Below are 24,970 nucleotides of genomic sequence, written 5' to 3' on the forward strand. Positions count from 1 at the left end.
AAAGCAAAAAAAAAGAGCAAAAAAGAAATCTTGCGTTCTCGATTATAAACCAAACCAATTCTTATCGAAAGCATTTCTGAAGTGTTTTCACTTATCAACAGTATTGGTTCATGAATTCATTAAATACTTAGACTACTGTTCAAATCCACAGTTCTAGCAATCAGATGCTTTAGAATGTTTCAAAATGGAGATGCTATGCTATATGCTACATCTTTACTTAGAAGAAAACAGAAAGTAAAGTGTGTAGTCCTGCATGATGAAATTGTCTCACACTTTATATTTGAATATGCTACAATATCATGATTGTAGTTAAAGATAAATATATCAATTATACAATTATGTAATCATATCACCAGGTGACACAAACACAGCGGAATAAATCTGATTTGTTTCACTCTCGCTGTTAATTTATAGCTGTCCAGTGTGAGAGCTTTATCATAGAGGAGACATTTTGTTAGATTCCAACCTAATAAACTAACAGTGTGAGTAAAAAAGCGTTTTCCATTAGTTTCTGTCAAGAGCTGTTATCTATAAGGTTTTCTCTTTCAAAAAGGGATTGAGGAGCACAAGTACACCTCTAGCCTATAGAAGTCTTTCTAAAAGCCTTTACACTTTATTATTTGCAATTTTGTTGTTTACACTTCAGATGTATTTGTTCATCTAAAACACTTGATAAAATCCATGGAAGAAGGGTCACAACCTCTCGTCACAATGTTTGCAACCAAACACACCTCCCCGTCAACCAATCAGCATTTGCCTAATAGACACACACTGTGTTTCTATACTGTGGTCTAGTAGCTTCTTGGAGGATAGTGTGTCTCTGCATGCCACACTTACCTATAAACCCCCTCTCTGCATTGAGAAGCAAAAATGCAAATGTGCATCAATGCAGAAGTATAAATCAGCTTTTAAAGTTTGTTGTCTACATTAATTTACTTTAATTTTTATTTACTATTTTCAGAATAATGATCTCTCATTCAATCATTTTCTTTTAGCCTCTAACTGATCTGTATGTCAAATATGTAATTCATTTCATCCTTAAAACCCATAAGTAACTAACAGCTAGAGTAATGCAAAACTTTGTCTACACTGAATCTTTTTGTTAAATAAATGTGCCATAACTGTGCCAGTGCATAATACAGGGATTTGAGTGTGCATAATTTCAGAGTGATGACAAATCACACTCAAATGTCATCTATGTGTCTAGGCCTCCCTTCACTGACAGTAGGTTGGAAAGCTTAAATCACTGTTGAATATAGAGAGTTCTGTATATCACATCTACCAACAGAACACAGCTCAATAAGATTACCCTAGAGCAAAACAGGACATGGCTACAAATTTTAAAAAAAATTAAAAAATTGTATAGCATTTCATTAAATCTCATCTTTTCTATTTCAGGTTGTGTTAGTAAGGGGGTACTTTAAAAAAAAAAAAGTCTAATTTCTTTTATTCCTCAGATTCATATAACGAGATCAAAGGTTAAACCTGCAGTTGACCTTGAGAAAATGAATCAGAGGGAAACATCATTAGGATGCAGAGAGCACCTTGCTCTGACATGCACCTATGGCCCTGGGCATTGTGGAGAATAAGAGTAAGCTAACGCTCGCTTCACTAACCTGTAACACAGCGTCGCCGATAAACAGCATCCCTGTCTGATCAGCTGCAGGCCAGACACAAGGTGCCAAAGGTTAATGGAGACATTAGGATACAATTAGTCATTTCATATGTGCTAATGTGATGGAAATGGCAATCAGCCCCGGTGACTGAGAAGTCTGCCAATACAGCCCTTAGCAGAGTGCTAGACAAAAGTGGCTTTAATCCAAAATTCATACAACTCTGAAATTTAGCTCATTTGTCATCACGAATAACAAATACATTTGAGTTTCATTAGCTTTCTGAAATTAAACACACGGCAGCAAAAGCTCGACTATGTTCCTCCTGGTTATATCATCTTAACAAAAGTCATTAAGTCCAAGTCATTAAGGAGTAGGTTTCAAAAATCCTCATCAAGACTTTGAGTTCGGTTTTCAAATGTGACTAAATAATAGCATATTTCTAATACCGCAACTCTGCATATGGTGTCATGCTGATCTGATGCTATGGGTAATTGTTTCACTCATTGCTTCATATTCTTTCTTTTGACTGAGTCTGTACAGCTCACTCAGTCACTCTACGGGGGTCTTCTTGTGAGGCACAGAAAACATACATGATACATGATATAGACCAATATGCAATCTACTATTAAGGCACAAAGAAATTTCGAAGATATTGATTCAGTGTATGAGTGAGATCTGAGTCAGGGAATTAATAACTGGAAAAACAAGACATGAACAATATCATTTCAGGGTTAAGATAACTAATGTAGCAGTTCACTGATGTTGCATACTTATATATGAGGAATTCCAATTCATGGCTCAGAGATCATATTGTCCACATACATCAGTATACTAGGAACAAGCATATGGCCTCTAATTACACACTTATTAAACAGTCTGCCTCAAGAGATTAAGCAGGTTTTGGCTCTAGACTTCAAACTCAGACTACAAACTGTAAATTACGTACTTGAAAAGAGATAATCAGTGTTGATAGTGGGAGGGTAACATACAGTAATCACTTGAGCCTTAACTAATTTAGCTGTACAATAATTGGAAGGAAAGCGCAATAGTACCTTACCTACTTGATCTTTGAAAATCTTCGAAATGACCACAGGCACTTTATGCTCAGCTCCTCCCTGAAATAAATAAACTCCCTCCAGGTTATTTAATAAACCCACCACCCACTGATTATACAAGATACTCTTCATAACCTAGCGAATCATTCAACACTATTCACTCATCCAAGTTACTTCTGGTTGGCAAAATGAATTTTAATCTCTACTATAGTATTCTCTTTGATCTCCAAAAGAGATCCATGCACATACTGTATAATAACATATGTCTGTTATGTGACTACTGATTATTTCAATTGCATTTATGTCACACATTAAATAACCAGTGTACAATCGCCTAGAACTTATAAATCTATAACAATTATTAAGGCAAAATTTAAATCAAGTGTATTTAAAAAGATTTATCCTAAAACTAAGAACAGACCAAGTTAAACATATGCTTTTAATCTTAATTTAAGAAAAAAAAAACATACACACACATAAGACTGTATTCAGAGTTGGAAACTTAAGACAGCATTAAAGATGCTCCAATATTTACTTTGGGAAAGTATGAAATGGCCTGCATGTACTTCATGCCTCAAGGCTGCCAGATTTTTCTTGAGTTCATGTTTTTCAATAATGTCTAAACCACCATCTTTAAAGACAAACACACTCTCTTTAAGCCCAAAAAATGGGGGATAGAAAGCATTGACTGAAGAAACATAGCACATTTTTTCTTTCAGCTGCACTACATGTAACAATTTTAAAAATAGATAAATTAAAAGAAAGACTAATACGCTGATATACAAATGAGAAGATGGCAAATAAACATCTAACAGGAGTTTCATATACAGTATTGCTACACAAACAGTTGTAATGATCAAATTAATCACTGCAAATTTGTCTTAATTTAACAATATGACTTCCACCCTTGTTATTGCACCTCAACTTATAAAATAGCACTTGATCCAGTGCATCCTATTTTTTACACAGTGAACTAGACAGGGATGTCATCTGTCTTTTTGGTAGAACACAAACAAACATAACTTATAGCTGTTCTGAAATTGTATCCAAACATTGACTACAGTAGGGCTGCAACTTACTATTATTTTCATAATCGATTGATCGGCTGATTATTTTTTTGATTAATCAGTTGATCTGATTGAACATCAGATCGCGTCGCATTACATGTGTTTGACATCATGTGCCTGGGAAACGTTGTATACTTCCGGTATACACTAATGTTCCATTTGAGATGATACTACCCTTCTAAAATTCATACACTAGAAGGTAGAGTATATAATGCATAGTGTAAGTTTATATTACGTCATTTGGGACACAACTTTATTATTTACTCTCCGATGCGTGTTTTCGGAACAGAAGTAACGTAATGAGTAAATGTACCCTGTGCTGCACACAGACCAACTAATCGATAATGAGATTCATTGACAATTATTTTCATAATCGATTATTATCGATTTTATCGATTAGTTGTTGCAGCTCTAGATTAAAGTGAGGGAGAACACACACACACACACACACACACACACACACACACACACACACACACACACACACAGGTGCTTGAGAGTTTGTGAATTGTAGAACTTTCTACATTTCTGCATAAATATGACCTAAAACATCATCAGTTTTCACACAAGTCCTAAAAGTAGATAAAGAGAACCCAATTAAACAAATCAGACAAAATATTATACTTGGTCTTTTATTTATTGAGGAAAATGATCCAATATTTCAGGAGTATGAGAGGCAAAAGTATGAAAGTGCTTTCAGTATCTGGTGTGACCCCCTTGAGCAGCAATAATTGCAAATAAATGTTTCTGGTAACTGTTGATCAGTCCTGCACATCGGCTTAGAGGAATTTTAGCCCATTCCTCAGTACATAACAGCTTAAACTCTGGAATGTTGGTGGGTTTCCTCAATGAACTGCTTGCTTCAGGTCCTTCCACAACATTTCTATTGTATTAAGGTGAGGACTTTGACTTGGCAATTCCAAAACATTAACTTTATTCTTCTTTACCCATCCTTTGGTAGAACGACTTGTGTACTTAGGGTTGTTGTCTTGCTGCATGACCCACTTTTTCTTGGGATTCAGTTCATGAACAGATGTCCTGACATTTTCCTTTAGATTTCGCTGGTATAATTGAGAATTCATTGTTTCATAGTTGATGGTAAGTCGACCCAGCTCAGACAGGCCCAAACCATGATACTACCACCACCATGTTGAACAAAGGGTATAAGGTTCTTATGCTTGAATTCAGTGTTTTCTTTTCTCCAAACAAAGCACTTCTCATTTAAACCAAAAATTCTGTTTTGGTCTCATCTATCCACAAAAAATTTTTCCAGTAGCGTTCTAGCTTATCCATGTGATCTTTAGCAAATTGCAGAGGGGCAGCAATCTCCTTTATTCATGCCATGATACACACCCCCAAACATGTATTGTGAAGATCAGACTCCGATAGACCCCTGTTCTTTAAATAAAACAGGGTGCTCACTCATACCTGATTGTCATCCCATTGATTGAAAACACCTGACTCTAATTTCACCTTCAAATTAACAGCTAACCCTAGAGGTTCACATACTTTTGCCACTCACAGATATGTAATCTTGGATAATTTTCCTAAATAAATAAATGACGCAGTGTAATATTTTTGTCTCATTTGTTTAATTGGGTTCTCTTTGTCTACTTTTAGGACTTGTGTGAAAATCTGATGATGTTTCAGGTCATATTTATGCATATATATATATATATATATATATATATATATATATATATATATATATATATATATATATATATAAAATTCTAAAGGCTTCACAAACTTTCAAGCACCACTTTATATACATAGATGTCTCATTGGCAACATTTTTTAATAACGCAATTTGTGGCCATTTGCATATTGAACGGTCAAGATCTGCCAGTTAATGCATGAGTGAATTGCGTAGAACAGGATCAAGAGTCTTTTCTCAAGATTTAGTTTATCATCGCCTGTTGCATCTATATTAAACAGATTTAATATAGCCTTTAAGATTGTCAGAATGTCATGTACCTTCCTCACATACACAACTGTTCAAGTAACTTACACATCTGAGTTCTTAATACTGTTGTGCACAATTTCAGTATGAACTCCACACTATGTGTTTGCAACTCTGAATACAGCCCATAGTAATAATATTTTGAAATAACCATATTTTATAAATAACCATATTATTATTATTTCAAAAAGCAGACAAAATGAACCTACTTTGATACTTAGACCAAGACCTCCAGTTGCCTGTCTCCGGAGTACAACAGTTCTGTGCTTTAAAAAAGGGGAATTTAGTTGGTAGGATTATAAAGGCAACATGATTATCAGAATGTCACGTTTAACAAAGGCAACATTAACTGTAACAGGATATGCATATCCTGAACACACACTCAGCCTGATAATACGTTTCAAGTATATTGTTGTCATCCCATCCAAATACAAGTCTACAACGAAAATAAATATTGTACCTCTAGGTCCCTAGTGCAATATCCAAGACAACACAGAGGCTCTACTAGTAGGACTACATACTATGCAGTGTGTAACTAATAGATGTGTACAATAAATTTAAAAAAATGCAGCACATAACAATACACACACAGTACATCAGTCCACACTAACTACACAGCACAACAAAAAAGTTGGGATGCAGTGTAAAATGTAAATAAAAACAGAATGCACTGACTTGAAAATTTCATAAACCCATACACTGTTATTCACAATAGAACATAGAAAACATATCAAATGTTTAAACAGAGGAAATGTATAATTTTAAGTAAAAAAAAAAAAACTAAGGTAATTTGAATTTGATGGCTGCAACACGTCTCAGCAAAGTTGGGACGGGGGCAACAAAATGCTGTAAAAGTAAGAGTTACTAAAAAGAAACAACTGGAGGAACCATTTGCAACTAATTAGGTTGAATGACAACAGGTCAGTAACATGGCTGGGTATAAAAAGAGTATCTTAGAGAGGCAGAGTCTCTCAGAAGTAAAGATGCGATGGAATCTTGATGGAAGCAAATGTTGCTCTAAGACCAGTATATACCTTTCAGCATTGATGGTGCCTTTCCAGATGTGAAAGCTGCCCATTCCATAGGCACTAATGCACCGCCATACCATCAGACAGGCAGGCTTTTGAACTGAGTGCTGATAAAAAGCCAGATGGTCCCTCTCATCTTTAGTCCGCTTTAGTTTAGAGGATGCAGAATCATGGTTTCCAAAAATAATTAAAATTTTTGATTTGTCTGACCACAGAACAGTTTTCCATTTTAAATGAGCTTTGGCACAGAGAAGAAGGCGGAGTTTCTGGATCATGTTCACGTATGGTTTCTTCTTTGCATGATAGAGCTATAACCAGCATTTGTGGATGGCACGGTGAACTGTGTTCACAGATAATGAGTTCTGGAGTTCTTTCTGAGCCCATGAAGTGATTTCCATTACAGAATCATGCCTGATTTTAATGCAGTGCCACCTGAGGGCCCGACGATCATGAGCATGTAATATTGATTTTCACCCCTGTCCCTTGTGCACAGAGATTTCTCCAGATTCTCACAATCTTTTGATGAAATTATGTACTCTAGATGATGAGATATTCATAGTCTTCACAATTTTACATTGAAGAACATTATTGTGAAAGTGTTCCACAAATTGTTTACAGTTTTTCGCAGATTGGTGAACATCAGCCCATCTTTTCTTCTGAAAGACTGCCTCTCTAAGATACTCTTTTTATACCCAATCATCTTACTGACTTGTTGCCAATTAACCTCCAGCTGTTTCTTTTTAGTAACACTTATTTTTCCAGCCTTTTGTTAGCCCGTCCCAACTTTTTTGAGACATATTACAGCCATCAAATTCAAAATTACCTTATTTTTTTTCTTAAAATGGTACATTTACTCGGTTTAAACATTTGATATGTTTTCTATGTTCTATTGTGAATAACATATGGGATTATGAGATGCAAATCATTGCAAATCATTGCATTCTGTTTTTATTTACATTGTACACTGCATCCCAACTTTTTCAGAATCGGCATTGTAAATTGTTTTTCTGTCAGTTTACATAGACGGCACTAGAGCGCAGAGAATAAGCCAACTGGTGTGTGATGTGAAAGACGGTGTGAGCCATGCTTACAAAAGTACACATTAGAATATGCCACTTGACTGGGATGCTAAAAAAAATTCTAATGCCTCTCCTTCTGCTGATCCTCTGTAATCTGTCAGTAACACAACGATCCTCCTATTACACCGCACTGGTCCTGCAGACAGTGTTAAAAAAGCTGAAAATGCGGCATGTTTGGCTCTTAGAAATCCACTAAAGCAGCTCAAGCATCTGTGAAATTAAATCTTTCTGCGCATTTCAAGGCCTCAGTACTTACATTTAAGTGATGTGCTCCACCACCTATGCAGACCACATCCTGTTTCTGTATGATCAATATCTCCTTAGTCAACTTTAAACGGATGTCATAGGTATTACTGGTGTTTTCATCATACAAAAGGGCGAGTCCGGTTTTTGTCTGTAAACAGAACGGAAAATTCAATGTTAGTTGAATGATTTTACACAAGTCAGTGTGTATAACATTAAAAAGAGGGCTTTTTTTCATTATTTGCAACATTGTAATTGTATTATTCTCCATAGCTGCTGATCCAACATGTTGTAGTAGCAGTATTTCTTATCTTTCAAATGCAAACAAAGGATATTCAACAGCTGAAACATCCCAGTCAACTCTGAAATACATCTTAATTTATTAAGATGACAAGATAATGCATAATTTATTATGCAAGAATGATATTTGTAAATAAGGAAATCTTCCATGGAACAAACATGTTTACAAGTTTTGACTCTGGAAAAGTTCCAGCCTGAAGACTGATTTTAGGTTTCTGATGAGAGACAGCTCTTTCAATGGATTAACTGAATATATACTAAATAAAACATGCTTTCTGGTCTGTACCTCTGAAAAGAAAAATAAGGTGCTAAGGACAGATAGCATAAAGCTTTCCAGTTAATTTAGTTAGACTCAGAAATTAATCCTAAGCTCACATTCCTGTAGCTGGTAAATTGAAAAATATTCCTCAATACGTGACCAAAATATAAACAGGTCTGTACCAAACAGGTCTCTAATGGTCAGGAAAGTAGATTTTCATTCGTGAATCTATAATATTCCTGTAGGTGAATTTAATGAGTACAGTGTCAAAAACAAAGGGACTCTCATATATAGAGAATTTTAGCCTATCGTGGAGTTCCTCCTCTTCTTTACTGACCTTGCTGTAAAAAATACAATAAAAAACACCTGAGTTATTGAAAAGTAAAGTGTGTTAAGTATACAATAAGGGATTTACTGCTAGCTGACACATTGTGTGTATATTTTCTGACCCATGTGAGGGTGACGTTAATTGGTGTAGACCTATAGTTACATTGTCCTGGCCTATTTCTCTGCCTGGCACCAGGGCCGTTTCTCCCAAGAGACGCATACATTTAGGTCGAGTGCCTTCACCTTTAACTCCAGAGGGACAAGATAATGAATCAAAGTTTTGAATCATAGTCTGACTGTATGAGAACGATGATATATTATGCGCTTTGGGATCTGCACCAGACTGCATCAGCCTCCAGAGATTTACATTGCATGGCTAGCATAACTAAGCCAGGAGTACAATACTGCATGATTCGCTGATGAAGAACTCAAGTACCCTTCCGCCCAACTGACCCATGTGTGCATAAAACAAATAACGAATGTGGTCTAATTATCAGGCTATATTTATCACGTTAGTAATGCTCTCAGCATATTTGTCAAGCAGCGAATGCAGTTTGTGGATGGAACATCTTGCGGCACTTGTCTGGTTTGATATATATCCTGTTTCACTTTAAAGTTTATAAAGATGGGTAAAAAATGCAGAATCATAGCCCAAGAGAAAAGGTCATGCTGCATTCTCTTCACTGATGCATAGCATGCACACTATTTTCCATTACTTCACATTTCAATGTTAGGAAATGCAGCATGGGAAGCATGGGAGCTGATGAGTGGTGGATGTGGTAAAATCAACCAAGAAGTAAATGCATGCATCTATTGACATTTCCAGCTTGGCTTTTATCTCTGTAGTCCTGCCTGAGGGGTTCCTGATTTCACTACTAAAAAGTAGGAGGTCTGACCTGCTTCAAAAAAAAAAAAAAATCAAAGAAAACAACACACAGCCCTTTGACTATTGCAGGAAAGTTTGTTTCAGGTTTGTCAAAAAATTGTTCCTTGAGAATCTGATGACAGGGTGCCTCAATTAAAACATTACTGCGAAGGAGACTGGAGGTCAGCTGCTGACTGGAGATCAGCCCTGATAATTTTCTACTCCTCCAAGCCTGCTTCTCACAGATCCTTAGCCAAGAATATTGCCTTTCTCCACAGCAGAGACAGGTGATAAATAGTCAATATAACACGTAGATGAAGATTAAAAACCTTCCTTCTAATCCATAAAGTCACTGATAGAGAACGGTAGTCACAGCTTGAAGTGCATCACACCTACTGCACCTTAAAAAACGTGATTTTATTTTTTATTTTTTACAAATCAAAGATGTACAGTCACTTGAAACTGCAAGGTGTAAATCAGTTCAGCCTCTGCTGTACATCTGTGCTCTGATTTTCCAAGTTGCTAATCGCAAAATGGAGAGAAATCATATAGAGTTTGGAATTAAGTGATGGATTTTCTAAGAAACCTGCAATAGGGATTTTTCAAAGTGATATGGAAAGAAATTAACCAATCTCAAATGTTCCCATAACGGTCCAGTTCTAAGAGGATGTTTGCCCAGGATCTTCATTTACAACCGAAAACTTTACGAAACCTTTGGGCCAAATGCTATTTGGAGCACAGTAAGCACCTGAATGACGTTGAAAAATTGAAACAAAAATTGACAATATAACAAGCTCAAATGTACAAGATTTCCCAAAAGCATAGTCTTAATGTGATTTTAATACAACTGTCTTTTAAGACATGCTACAGTGATTTGCAAAATAAAACCCAGCTTTAGCTTAGCAGAGTTGACAGAGTTGATACATACGTAATTAGTACTGAAGCAGTTTGGAAATGAATGCTAACAAGAAACTTTCTTAATTCAATATATTTAAGACACCAGAAAACCATCTAGCGTTCCTGCCTCATGTGCATAACCTAATCATCCAGCCCTCTGTGGTATCCAAATGATATCCTGATAAAGACAAATGATATGCATACTTCGCATAATTAAATGGCATCATCACCATTTTAATAATATCGACCTCTGAAATATAACAAATAAATGTCATCTTAATCACCAACATTCTTCCCTTTTACTATTGTTCTTCTTTACTTAAAAAGGTGCCATGTCTCTAGTAAAAGCATTTCCAAGAGGCATGGCACAATAAAGCTTAAAATGTATCAGCACATTAAAATTTCAAACTGTCTAGCTTCACAGTAGAATAAAATAACAATACTGAGGTGGAGAAAAATAATGAAGGAGTGGAGCCCTTTCACTTGGTCAGAAAACCACATTAATACAGCTGATCTCAGGAATAAGTGGAGAATCATTAGCAAGCTTAGAAAGCGCTGTGGCATGTCTGCATCTGAAATAGTGAAATTAAAAGTCACTGAAGACGGTTCGGGTAAGCCGGCGAAACAGCACACCTAATTAAATTGAGCATGTGCTAATAATCAGTTATACAGTATATTATTATAGTGTGCCCTGTGATGGGCTAGCCCCCTGTCCAGGATGTCCCCTGCCTCATGTACTAAGTTCCCTGAAATAGGCTCCAGACTCTCAGTGATGCTGTGTAGGATAAGTAGTACAGAAAATGGATGCATGGATGGATGGATTATTATGATGAACATTACCAAATATCATTACTGTTTGACATTCAATAATATGTGTATGTAGAGCTGGGTAATGTTGCCACCAAAGAGCTCCAGGGTCCCTAGTTTTATACTGAGCTTGGGTTACTGTTTGAGTGGAGTTTTGCATGTTTTCCCAGTGTTTGCATGAGATTCCTCTGAGGTTTCCTCACACCTCCGAAAATCAGGTACATTAACTATGCCCTAGCTGTGAATGAGCGTCTGAATGAGCATGTGCATGGTGTCCTGTGATGGAGTGGCATCACATTCAAGTTGTATTCCGTCTAATCATAGTATATAAGGAGCCTCTAAAAAAGGCCTAGTCCTTCAAGAGTAGGGATGGGTCAAGGTTCGCCAGTCTGCCAACAGATGCGCCAGCGAATAATCCAACACTTTGAGAACAACATTCCCCAAAGACAAATCGGTAGGATTTTGGGCCTTTCAGCTTCTACAGTGCACAATGTAATTAAAAGATTCAAGGAATCCGGTCAAATCTCGGTGTGTAAAGGCACTTCTGAATGCGCATGATCACTGATCCCTCAGACTTCATTGTCTTAAAAACAGTCATGAGTCTGTAATGGATATCCTGATATGGACTTGGGAATACTTTGGTAAACCTTTGTAAGTCAACGCCATTTACCGCTGCATCTACAGATGCAAGTTAAGGCTTTACTATGCAAAGAAGAAGCCATACATCAACACTGTCCACTGCCAACTTCTCTGGGCTCGGTCTCATCTGAGATGGACAGTAGCGCATTGGAATCGGGTTTTGTGCTCTGACATTTAAAATTTTTCAACATTTCAAATTTTTGGACAAAACAGCCGTCGTGTTCTCCGAGCCAAAGAGGAAAATAACCATCCAAGCTGTTATCAGCGTCAGGTCCAAAATCCAGCGTCTGTCATGGTATGGGGTGTGTCAGTGCTCATGGCATGAGTAACTTGTGCATCTGTGAGTGCACCATTAATGCAGAAAGATATGTACACATTTTAGAGCAACATATGCTGCCATCCAAAGCAGGACAATGCCAAACCATATTCTGCCCGAATTACAAGCGCATGGGTGCGTAAGCAGAGAGTGCGGGTGCTAGCATGGCCTGCCTGTAGTCCTGACCTGTCTCTGATTGAGCATGTGTGGTGCATTATGAAGCGCAAAATAAGGCAACGAAGGCCCCGTACAGTTGTGCAGCTGAGGAAATGCATATTGGATGAATGGGGGAAAATTCCGCTTGCTAAACTTAACCAACTGGTGTCTTCAGTTCCCAAACGCTTAATAAGTGTTATTAAACGAAAAGGTTACACAGTGGTAAACAGCCGACTGTCCCAACTTTTTTGGAGTATATTGCAGTCATCAGATTTGAAATGAATGTATATTTTCAAAAATAAATGAAATTCTCAAAGTAAAACATCAAATAATGACTTAACAATGTTTTTTATATACGACTGGGTGAATTATATTTTCAAATGACTCTTTTTGTTTGTTTTTTGCATTTTCCATACTGTCCCAACGTTTTCAGAATTGGGGTTGTAAAAGCAACAATATTAACATGTTTTTGATTTTGTTTTAACTGGTAAAGAAATGTTATGTTGGTGTTTGAATTTAAGAATTTTCTGCACTGCTTATCTCTGCTCAGAGCAAACCGATTAATTTTTTATACTGTTTCTTAGCCCTGTCCCTGGGTAACTGTTCACTGAATTTATTGTTGTAAAGTTGTTATCAATCAGCATGGGGCACTTCAGAAAACTCCCAAATTCCCAAAGACAAACTCAAACAAAAACTGAATAATTTGGAACAATGCAAATTTTTTTATGCACTGCCCGTCGGCTACTAAAAAGGAAATTAATATATTTTCTTGTAAGCAAAGATATGCACAAGATTTCTTTTATAACTCCTCATGATAGTCAAAACTTACAGCCCATGCATCTGCTGATTCAAATGAGTCATGCATACTAATTCTAGATCAGGATGAAATGTATCTTCCTTGGCCATTTCACTGAGCAGGGTGTCTGCAAGTATTACAAACTAAATGTAATGTTTTAAAGACGTTTCTATGCCACTTTAAATGTAAATTTGCAGTGGTGATATACAGATACAGAAATACAGAGCTACTACATCTTATGTAGAAGTCACACCACTGAAGTGTGTTTACAAAATAAATAAATTAATAAAGGCATAGTATTCAGTGAGCTTCAGACACAAGTTTTAATCGGGGAGATAATTTGCTGGTATCCAAGGTTTTGGGTAGAATTTCACTATATCATTATGTCTCTAGGTATGCTAATACAACAGCAGACAGCTAATATTAGCTACAAGTATACCACAGCACTGTTTAATTCTCAATTCTGATTGGTCATAAGGTTTTGATTAATTTTCTATATTAGCACGGGTCTGACAATAGTGCCAGCTGCAAGGCAAATCACAGGTTCATATTAACGCACTTGTTCAAATACAAGTAACAGCTAATTCACAGGACCTTGTATTGTGGACACTCCACATAATCTAAAGCTAATACACAGATTTTTTTTCTGTAAGTGGCCAAAATAAATTGCCTCTAGGTGTGAATGAGTGTATGAATGTGTTTGTGCCTGGTGCCCTGTGATAGACTGCCACCAATGCTGTTATAGGGAAATAATCAACTCTGAGCAGGTAAAGGCACAACACCCTGTCAATGATTATTACTTAATATACAATTCTGCCTCTATTTTATGCAACATGTGCATGGGTGAGACACATTCTAAGATTAAGACTCTAACCAAGGTCATTTAATACTTAATTTTGATTTATAAAATGTCATTTCAGACCAATTAAGACTTTCAGGACACACAGACTAAGGTCATGATTAAATATTAGTCAGTATTTGAAATAGTGAAAAGACAGCTGTGTTCAAATTATGATAAATATAACATATTGAGAAATGATCTCATGTTTCATTTGCTGAAACATTGACTACTGTCATGGTGATGAATGTGAATTTCAAATATAGATTAATGCATTGCACAATCTTCCCTACCATTTATTATGAAAGTCAGGGAAGTAATATTAACTAATAAAACATAAAGAAAAAATGTTTTTTTAATACTTATACTTAAACCTTAGATTTGCTTGAGACAGAGAGTGCTCTGTTCTATTTTACGCAGTACCAGCAAATGCTTCACACTTTATACAATCCAGCGTATTGTAAAATAGGTAAATGCTAAAACAGGGAGAAACCGTTTCGAACAGAAGTCCTACATCAGCTGTGCAAGCAAAGTGCTTCTGACACTACAGGAGGTAAACCCGGTTGATGTATTTTTTTTTTCTTGCCAGTGCTATGATTCATCAAACTGCTCAGAGAAAACTTTTCTGGAAGCTCTGAGATTAGGTTACAATGCTCACAGATCACAATCAAAAATGATGGTTTGTTTGTGTGCCCTTTTAAATATTATAGGCTGTTGCAGTATCAGTACTGCAAAGGCCAATATTGCAAAAATATAATGTGCAAACTATACTGGTTGTTCTTCTAGTGAATGTTATACTGTGCAGAAATCCTGTCATGCATCTGTCTTTGTATACCTACAGTATGTGTACATCACAACTTGCATGGCATAATAAGAATTGTGTTGAAACAAGTATGTACTGTTTGCACAATTTAAAAGGCAAGCTAATACAGGGCACGAGAATATTGCAATGACTTTTATTGCCTCAATTATCTCAGCTGGATCGTGTAGAAATGGGAAAATGGTAAAGACGCCTTAGAGTAAAAACAGTTCAAATAAATTACATTTAAATTACAAATATTTAAAACAGATTTACTTGGCTCTAATGATGTCATCATATGATCAATATCTGAAAATAAAAATGTGCTCTCTGGGAATAAGTGGACAGATGCGTCATAGAAAGATGACTCCTGATGTGTTAGCACACACTACTGCCCATCACACAAATGTTTGTGTTTTATACAGCATGGCCAAAAAAGAAACAGAAAAAAGAAGACATGCTACCAAATCACAAAACACAAATCTAAATACTCAGGTGCACAGAATTTTTTTTTCTTTCTTGTGGAATGTTGACTAAACTTATGTGTTGCTGTCTTGCAATACCTTGCTGTTTCAGACAAAAAACTGACAGTCATCTTTCACACTAAAACTGTAGCTCAGATTTAAAAACTATAATAATATTACAGAAGTCCCTTACTCATAGCCTCTTAGTATTACAGACACATGTTATATCATATCTATTATATACTAAATAGCTATTTATAGAAACGTCTGTAGGTTCAACCAGTATACATCACTTAAAACTAGTGAGGGTTTATAGAGAAATGCCATCTTGGGAAATGTATCTAATTAGCAAGTTTAATCTGAACGATTGCTACTGTACATTAACATGACCTGAAAGCAACACATTTCAAAGTATTGGCACTTCAATCTGAGTTTTTCTTTGGCACCATGAGCAAATAAATAAATTCATGAGTCTGTATTTTAATTCATGAACTTCTCAATGTTTTAAGAAAGTATATATGAGATAGGCTTTACACAGTTGCTATCAAAATTATTCAACCCCCATTGCAAATCAGGTTTATTGTCAAAATGTACAGACGTACAATGTACAATGTACAAACAGCTGTTTTCAATGAACAAATCAAACAAAATCTGTATGAGGCACAAATAAGGAAGCTATCAACAGCTGCAACCAGATTTCTGAGAAGGTAGGTTGTGAAAAAGTGCAAAAGACCTGCAGCAAGCCTTGGTGGCAACAGACACAGATGTTTCAGTGAGCACAGTAAGGCACGTACTAAACGCAGAACTCCAAGACATACACCACTACTGACCCAAAAGCACAAGAAAAGTCAGCTCAAAATCATATAAATAAGCCACAGAAGTTTTGGGATTCTGTTCTGTGGAGCGATGAAACAAAACTGGAACTATTCGGCAGGATGGATCAGCAGTATGTCTGGAGGAAGAAGAATGAAGAAAGAACACTCTATCCACAGTCAAGTATGGTGGTGGCTCGGTGATGCTCTGGGGCTGCTTTGCATCCTCTGGCACTGGAAACCTGCAGCGTGTGGAAGGCAAGATGGATTCATTGAAGTATCCGGAAATCCTAGGAGAAAAAGTCAGCTGTCTGTGAGGAAGCTGAAGCTTTGGTGTCATTGGACCTTCTAACAGGACAATGATCCCAAGCACACCTCAAATTCAACCAATGCTTGTTTGCAGAAGAAGTCCTGGAAGATTCTACAGTTCCATCACAGTCACCTGACTTGAACCCTATAGAAAATCTCTGGTGGGATTTGAAGAAGGCGGTTGCAGCACGCAAACCCAAGAATATTACTGAACTGGAGGCCATTGCTCATGAAGAATGGGCTCAGATTCCTCAGGAACACTGCCAGCTGGTGTCTGGCTATGCATCTCATTTGCAGCAGGTCATAACAGCAAAAGTGTGCTTTACTAAGTATTAAATATGCTTACCATAAAGGTGTTGAATAATTTTTAAACTCGAGAAGTCATTTTCAGTTGAATTTGGGGAAACCACTTGAAGCATTCGTTGTGTTTAACTATTTCAATTGCTTTTGTTTGATTTGTTCATTGCAAACAGCTGAAAGTCTGTAAATTTTGACATGAACCCTGATTTGCAATGGGGGTTGAATAATTTTGATTGCAACTATAGATAGAGTTTACACTTAGTATGACATTTGTATGCATTTATGGTGTTTGCCCTTCCCGCATTAAAGCCTTTGATATTCTCTTCTTAAATCTCTTGTTAAATCCAATCACATGTTTACACCTTGGCAATGTCTCACCTCCCTTCCATGTACAGCTGTCAGGAGAAATGTATGAAGCCTCCTTACAGTTATGGTTCATGAGGAATTAGCTGCCTTGACTTTTCTGGACTTTCTGACATTTAAATGTTAAAGCTCAGAGCTTATTATCACCACTGTCAAATGCATTATTATACTGTACTGTATACCCAGTGTGAATGAGACTTGTTTCTGGCATGTTTGTTCTTACTTACTCTGTCAGAATATATAACTCAAGTAAACAATTTTTTTAAATGTAGGATATTGTGCAAGATATTGTGAAATAACTGAATATTCAATGCAAACTCATTTGAGTTCATTCACTGTACTCAACACTAACAGCATACCTATTCACAGAAAAAGCATCCCTAACAATGCATACAGACCCTCAGTGCTATTAATAGCAAGCTGATTGTTAGTATGTGGTTTCCTGTTTTATGGAGAAAATTCATCATTACTACAACTGTTATACAAGCACAGCTTCAACAAAGCAAATTTATGAGATGACTTTAAGACTTGGGAAAGCAGAAACAGTCAATTCACTGTCACATCTTATCTCTACGAAAGAGGAAAATGAAAACCAAAGGAATCCCACACAAACTGCTCTGCTCTGCAAGGATACAGAGGTGTAAAATTATATACCCACATCATTTACCTGATAATAATTTATATATATATATATATATATATATATATATATATATATATATATATATATATATATATATATAATGTGTGTGTAATATTATCAGATATATGATACAAGGAATCCTGTGGATCATCATGAATCACCCACGGTATTAGCTGCAGATGTAAATGCCAGGTTGATCGAACAACAAAGAAATACCAGTACACCAGTCCCAAGGAATTATACTGTCTAACAAATATTAATATTTTGCAGTCGTTACCTCAAACACTTTTTACTTACAGGGTGGAACTTTAAAAATCCATACTGCCATACACGTAATTCCAAATAAATGCATTACATGTATAAGCCAAGAACTGAATTAAGCTATATGTTGCTTTCAGCACAAAAGATACTCAAACGCTTTTGCATGATGCTTCCTGTAATGCTTGTAAAGCGAGATTCTCGCTCACGTGCCCACCGTGTTTAAATTTCACGTTTAACTTCATTTATTAAAGCGTATCAGTTCTCAATGCACTACAAAGTTGCGTTAGGTGTTTCTATAGGACCTGGAAATATAGGAAATAGCAATCCGAGTTCTCTCCTGTTTACCCAGCCTTTACATCAGCCTAATAAACCAAACATGCTCAGTGACCAGTGATGCATTTCCAGCGTGTGTTTGAAGGAAGAGAGCCCGGGTTTCCTCACCCATGTGGGGAGCCAGAGGGTTCCGGGGCGCTCGAGCGGATCGGCTCGATGTTTGCCGGCCGCGTTCATTTCCCGCGCAGCCGCTGCTTCGAGCCGGACGCACGTCGCTCGCACATTTATCCGGTAACAGCGAGAAAGCGACAGAGACAGAGAGAGGGTGATAGGGAGAGGAAGCAGGCTTCAGGTTCGCTCACTTTCCCGGGAGCCGAATATCGCGCGCACATAAACGGAAGAGCCTCGGAACGTCCAAGTTGGCACAGGTAGCGAAATATCCTTTCAGAGCGCGGTTTGAACAGCTCCAGCTCCTTTTGCGCAACCCGCCAGAAGTAGGGACATAGCATGCACACGAAGTAAGAACTTCCGCCTTTAAAAAGCCGGGTAAGACAGGAAGTTTGAGACGAGTTACTGATGGATATGGCAGCTCGCGACAGCGCCGACAGACGCTGCGACTCTTAGCGCGCGCTCATGCTGTAACGTCAAGATGTGGGACTGCCGTGTGTCCGGGCAGTAAGTCGTGGGACGTGTAATATTTCTCTGGATGCATTAACGAGCAACGAACTTGGTTTGTAGCCTATATTGTATACAGAGCTTTTCGTAACCAGATCCTCTTTATAGTCGAAGCAATTCGTTGCGTCGTCTGTTTGGTATTTGGACAAGCCCCGAATGGTTTCTGAGGTGGTGCATCAGGTCTCGTGACGCAAAGCCCTGAAAGGCAGTGAATGAGCGAGGAGAATGACGGGTACTGCTAGAGGACACCAGCAATCTCTGTACTGGACAGTTATCAGATGAGCTGCGTTCAAACGCACGGAGTATATAATGAAGCAGCACAATACATAAGTATTTAGCTTTTCACAACTAATAACTCAGAGGGACGCTGCGCGTAAATGAGCCGTCCAAGATTTATTGAGCACTTTGAGCATCCTGAACAATTCCAGATGTTCCTCGTAACTGTTTCTGTGGATGTTCAGATGAATTATGACACTGACCTTAAACATGATGATAATTACAAATAATAAATAATGTAAGCCAACTCGTAAGCACATCTCATTAAAGGTAGTAATACTGCTAGGTATATCGCAACAGCAGTTTATAGCTTCCAGTGAAGCTGTTATTTTTATTATTCAGATTATTACTTTTAATAAGGGCTGCACAACTGATGGACTGTTTTTACACTTTATAGTTGGCAGAATCTCCATGTAGCCTAGATGATGATGAATTAGTAAGATTTTGTAAACAGAGATACCTACCTCAAGCTTGTCCTAAGGCTTAATCTAATTTCAGCATAATTTGATTACTGCTTTGTCTAATATAAATAATATGGGTGATAGAGTTTCACTTTTGTTTAGCCCATGATGATCAAAACATGACATACACCTCATTTCTCCAAAGAGGTTTAACAAGTGTCAAACGTTGCAGCCTACATTTCAAGTGGTAAAACTGCATTTCCGTGTCTTCCCCATGTGATGTGATGTGGGATGTAAAGCGTGGCTGGGAACAGAGCCACAGGCAGATCCAGCAGCCCTGGCTCCAGAAAGAGCCGGTCACTGCTGCTTAGACAGCCTGGCTGATAAACATTCATTTCACATGGGTTGTCTAACAGAAGGGCTTCTGCACACCACACAGGCTCAACTTTGGCAAGGGCAAAGGAGGGAGCAGGGTCCAAAATTGCACCACGCTCATCCTGATATGCTCGGTGGAATGCAGCATGACAGAGCAGTTAACCGAGATGGTGGGAGACACCTTCACTTGAGCCTGTGAGGCAGCTTTGTTCACCTCCTCCGCAATGGTTGTTATTCCTTGCATGTCAGGATGCAAGTCACCCTGGGGAAGATATTTCACATTTTCAGGGAACGCAGCATCAACAGTTTAGCATGAAAGCATAATTTTTTTCTCCCTCCCCCCCTGCCTCTTGCTTCCAACTCATTTAAACTGATAAAAAACACTTGACTTGCATAAAAAAATCCTCCTGGAGAGATGGATTCTTCAACAAATGGACATCAATAGAATATTTATGCATCCTTAAGAGCAGTCAAAATATCAAGCAACCTTGCACTGCTCCAAAAAACTCCATAAAAGTACATTTATTTAAGATAGCATATACCAATTTAAGTATTCAATAAATAAAAATGAATATTTGGCTTTTTTATATATACACAATGAGATGAATACATTGATATTTTTAGACATCTATTTGTGTTTTTATTAATCTGTAGTGAGCAGGACATATCATAAATCTAACCTCAACTGAAAGGTTTACCAGTGACAACTAGTACTTCTTTCTTAAATGTGCATCAGTTCACTTGGAGAGAGTATTCTTGCTTTCACACTCTCCGGTAGATCTTTGTAGAGTTTGCAATATACCCCTGAGGTTAAGGCTTGTGAAATGCAACAGAGAAACTTAATACTCTTTTCACGTTTTCTTCAGATGCTGATTTTTTTCCATCCCTCTGGCCTCATTGTTGTCTTTTATATATTGTGCTCATTTCAGGCAATATAGATGTGGCTTGGTGGGGATTCAGAGCAGCCTTTCAAAACCGGGGGCTGTGGGATGTAACCTGGGCTTCGCCAGGCGAGTTCTCATTTACACTGTCAGCGGGGTTCTGTTTGTGAAAGACCACCAATTTCGTCTGGGATCACAATATTGTTGCTTTGGGAGGAAGGGTGCGTGCATCTAATATTTAGCAGACTATGGGTCTTGTTTTGGTTCCTTGAGAATAAAGGAGAAATGTTGCCAGGAGCATTCCTCATTAAAGAAGAAAAAAAAAACTGTGAAAACATGTTCTCAAGTAATTTATCTGTCTGTTGTTTATGATCAGTGGGGTGTACCTGACAATTAGGAATATTTTTACAAATAACATCTCTCAGTCAAAAGAAGTTTTATTCATCACATTTCATTAGGGTCATAAGATATAGCCTTGGTTGGCTTAGTGATGTGCTAATCAGCAATCACTTGACAGATTAATGAAATACTAAATTATACCTTTTAAAGAGTGACTATTAAATATTAAATGTAAAGTAAAGCAATGGCTTGATCAGCATGCCAAAGAGGTACTAAAGGAGTTAGCCATTCTTAATGATGTTCATTCAAGTATGTTCAGTACACAAGTTGGGCGGCTGTGACTCAGGGGGAAGAGTGGGTTGTCGACTAATCATAGGGCTGGCAGTTCGATTCCCTGCCCACATGACTCCACATGCCGAAGTGTCCTTGGCCAAGACACTGAAACCCAAGTTGATCCCAATGGCAAGTTAGTGCCTTGCATGGCAGCTCTGCTACCACTGGTTTGTGAGTATGTGTGAATGGGTGAATGAGACACAGTGTAAAGCGCTTTAGAACTGCTAAGGTTAAAAAAGCGCTATATAAGTGCAGACCATTTACCGTTCCTCTGTCTGGCTGCTTCATTTTCTTCATTTTCAAAGTAGATCGCAACAAAGGTGGTGGCGGATACGTTTTTCTTGGAGTAGAGGTGAATTCCTCTCTTTCATAGCTAGTAGAAAAAAAGTGCAATTTACCACACTGACCATAGCAAAATAAACACAAAAAAAAAACCAACATAGGAAACTTGATACCTATAGCTGAATCAGCTAATGTTAGTTAGCTACCTATTAAGCCACTGAAATGTCTTACCTGTTCAACAGAAAAACGCAGTCTCTCCTTTACTCTTTGATCCCTTCAGATTTCGGAGTTTTCACCATCTCTCAAAAGCCATGCCGATATTTATTCTCATTTTAGCACGGGCTCTGACACTTTCCCCTTTTGACTGCAGGCTCTCTGCAGTTTGAGGTTTCTTGGTTTCGACAACAGCTGATTCCCCAAATGTCAACGATGATTATGTTTAGAACGATCCAGATTAAAGCAGCCATCTAGATGACAAGTTTAAATTCTAAGTAACTGTTGTAAAAACAAGCTACAAACACTCCACCATCCTCAGCACTCGCACACGCAATATAATAGCCGGCTCTTCTTCTTTCTTTTTTTACGAACGTGACGTAACCACGCAAAGACGAATGACGTCAAACTGGCGTTTCCCACGACCCGATCCGACAGCTCAAATTATAAATCATTATTTTAATCTTACTCTTGCGAATCGGGGTAAGGTAAGGAGACAGTTTTGAACACTGATTTTTATGTTTTATGTACTTGCTCAATAATTGATTTTTTTTTTTTTTCATTTTTAACCAAAAAAAGGTTCCCTACTGCAGCTTTAAGTAGGTACATACCTTTTGTGTACATTTTATATATTAAAAACTAGAAAAGCCCTCCTCCTTTTAAGTAGTGAAGGATATAAATAGAGTTTTGGCCAGTGACTTAAAATTAAGACAGCAAACCTGTCATCTTCACAATGCTGTGAATTAATTAAACCAGTGCGCTTGTACTTTCTGTAATCTGCATAGCCTCAATAGAGTAAGGAGAGTGCATTATGTTTTTTTTTTCAATGTGTGTTGTGAGCATGAAATCTCCTCATGTATGCATGAGAATGTGAGAATGTATAATGAGCAAAGAGAAACTTCATTAACAGCTTTTGTGTACATGCACATTGCTCTCTTAATTAAATAACCTCTATAACCTTAATGTCATGCTCATATAAAGTTTCGGTGTTTGCCAAAGCATTTAAATCAGTTTGTCTTATGAGTCTATTAAGGTGTCTATTCTGATAATTAAAGAAGGTTTTTTGAAAGCAGTACTAATAAGAGACATGAAAGTAATGTGTATGCGAAACAACAGAATTCTGTAATTGTTCCTTGTTTATTCATGCAACTTATTATTCTTCATTAAATTAGTCCTTGTTAGTACAGACATTTTGTACTAAAATGTATCACTGTAGATCTCAGGGATTACAGAGCAGGAAATAAAGTCTCTTATTTAATGATAGAATCAAAATTCAGTATAAATTGCGTGGATGTGCCTAGGCTGCATTCCTCCCACTAACAAAAACAAGAACTTCAGAAAGTGACAAACGGCAGTGAGATTAAATAAGTACACCTCTGCAGCCATAAAAAAAAAAATTCAAAATTGTCATAGCATGCTGATGAATAGCAGAGCAAGCAGACTTGTTTAAACCCTTTGAGAGAGCATGTCTTCCTTTTCCACACTGTTAAACAATACCACATCAATGTTGTGAGAGTTTATTGAGCAGGGAAAACACAGAGTGGTGGAATACAGCAAGATGGAGGTCGTCTCTGGCTTTAAGGTTTAGAGATCATTACTGGAAATGCCGCTGTGATCCTGCACTGTCGTTCATACTCCAGAGACATATCCTGGGCTGTCATGGCAGACAAAGAAAGATGCAAAAGTCGACACTGCTGGATAAATAATGCTTCTGTCTATAGTCAGATACAGAAGGATATTGTGGTGCATCCTTTCTATTGTGGTGCATCAGTGTCTGTCAGACACAAACCTGTACATTTATTTATCTACAAGTATGAACTGTAACAAAGAATCTTTGAGAACATATAGTGTATTTTGGCATGGTGTTTTTCCTCCAAGTGTAAAAAATGAAGGACTGCAAAGGATTTGAATGCATTTGGGTATCATAACATGCTAATATATCTATTGAAAGATTATCATCTCTCTAATCTTCAAATGTAAAGAATTATAGCCATTAATTTAGTTTTCATCTTTATCCACTTAAAACTGTAAAGCAGAACATGGTCGCTCAGCTATTTAAGGTTGATTGATTGAAGAGAATATCTGAAAGATGTATCTTAACAGCATGGCTTTCATAGTAGTTCTGGCTACAAGGCAAAGCACAGGTTTATATTATTGTGCTCATTCTAATATGTTATTGTTTCTATAGTAACAATTTACTGAATATGGCAGACATTCCACATTGTTTATTTAGTGTATTTTTGAAGGAGTCCCCACTGTCAGCACTTTGTAACAATTAGGAGGTGAAACTATTTTTTCTTAGACAGTAAAACCCTATCTAACCCTAACCCATCAACATGACAAGCTGATTTTTTGTCAGTAATTTCAAGAGAGAGAGAAAAGACAGGCTGGTGAAAGAACAATTGTTTATAGCTGCTATATTATATAATAACAGGAGCTAACTTGTTTCGTAGATGTTACAGAACATTAAATGTAACTGAAAACAAATAAAAACATGTCATTATTAATAATTATTATTAAATAATTGATTTTTTTATTTTAAATTGCTGTGATATTAGAGAAATAAAACACTTCTGGAAATACTGGTATTGGAGAATAATCAGGGCGATAACAGTAGCTACTATATGCATTGCTATGGGTTGCATCACAACATAACACAGTTGTTGATTGTTTTCATATAACCATACATTTGAAGTTTTTTTTATCCTTACATAACACAC

At 37.2% G+C, this 24,970-nt stretch overlaps 1 protein-coding gene across 2 annotated transcripts in view; it reads right to left on the reverse strand.

Moving 5' to 3' along the window:
- sntg2 (syntrophin, gamma 2) overlaps positions 1 to 19,487 on the reverse strand; it is a 45,962-nt gene extending 26,475 nt beyond the window's left edge. The window contains exons 1-5 of one of the 2 annotated variants that reach the window (XM_017477175.3): positions 18,644 to 19,487; positions 8,065 to 8,202; positions 5,911 to 5,967; positions 2,674 to 2,731; positions 1,617 to 1,660 (exon numbers count right to left, since the gene is read on the reverse strand). In XM_017477175.3, coding sequence (XP_017332664.1) covers positions 1,617 to 1,660; positions 2,674 to 2,731; positions 5,911 to 5,967; positions 8,065 to 8,202; positions 18,644 to 18,712 — 366 coding nt within the window. In that variant the 5' untranslated portion in view covers positions 18,713 to 19,487. Of the gene's footprint in view, positions 1 to 1,616; positions 1,661 to 2,673; positions 2,732 to 5,910; positions 5,968 to 7,820; positions 7,945 to 8,064; positions 8,203 to 18,643 lie in introns of those variants that run through there. The other variant, XM_017477176.3, reaches the window with a different exon arrangement.
- Positions 19,488 to 24,970: the final 5,483 nt, after the last annotated feature.

Source organism: Ictalurus punctatus, chromosome 9, assembly GCF_001660625.3.
Source record: "Ictalurus punctatus breed USDA103 chromosome 9, Coco_2.0, whole genome shotgun sequence".
NCBI lineage: Eukaryota > Metazoa > Chordata > Actinopteri > Siluriformes > Ictaluridae > Ictalurus > Ictalurus punctatus.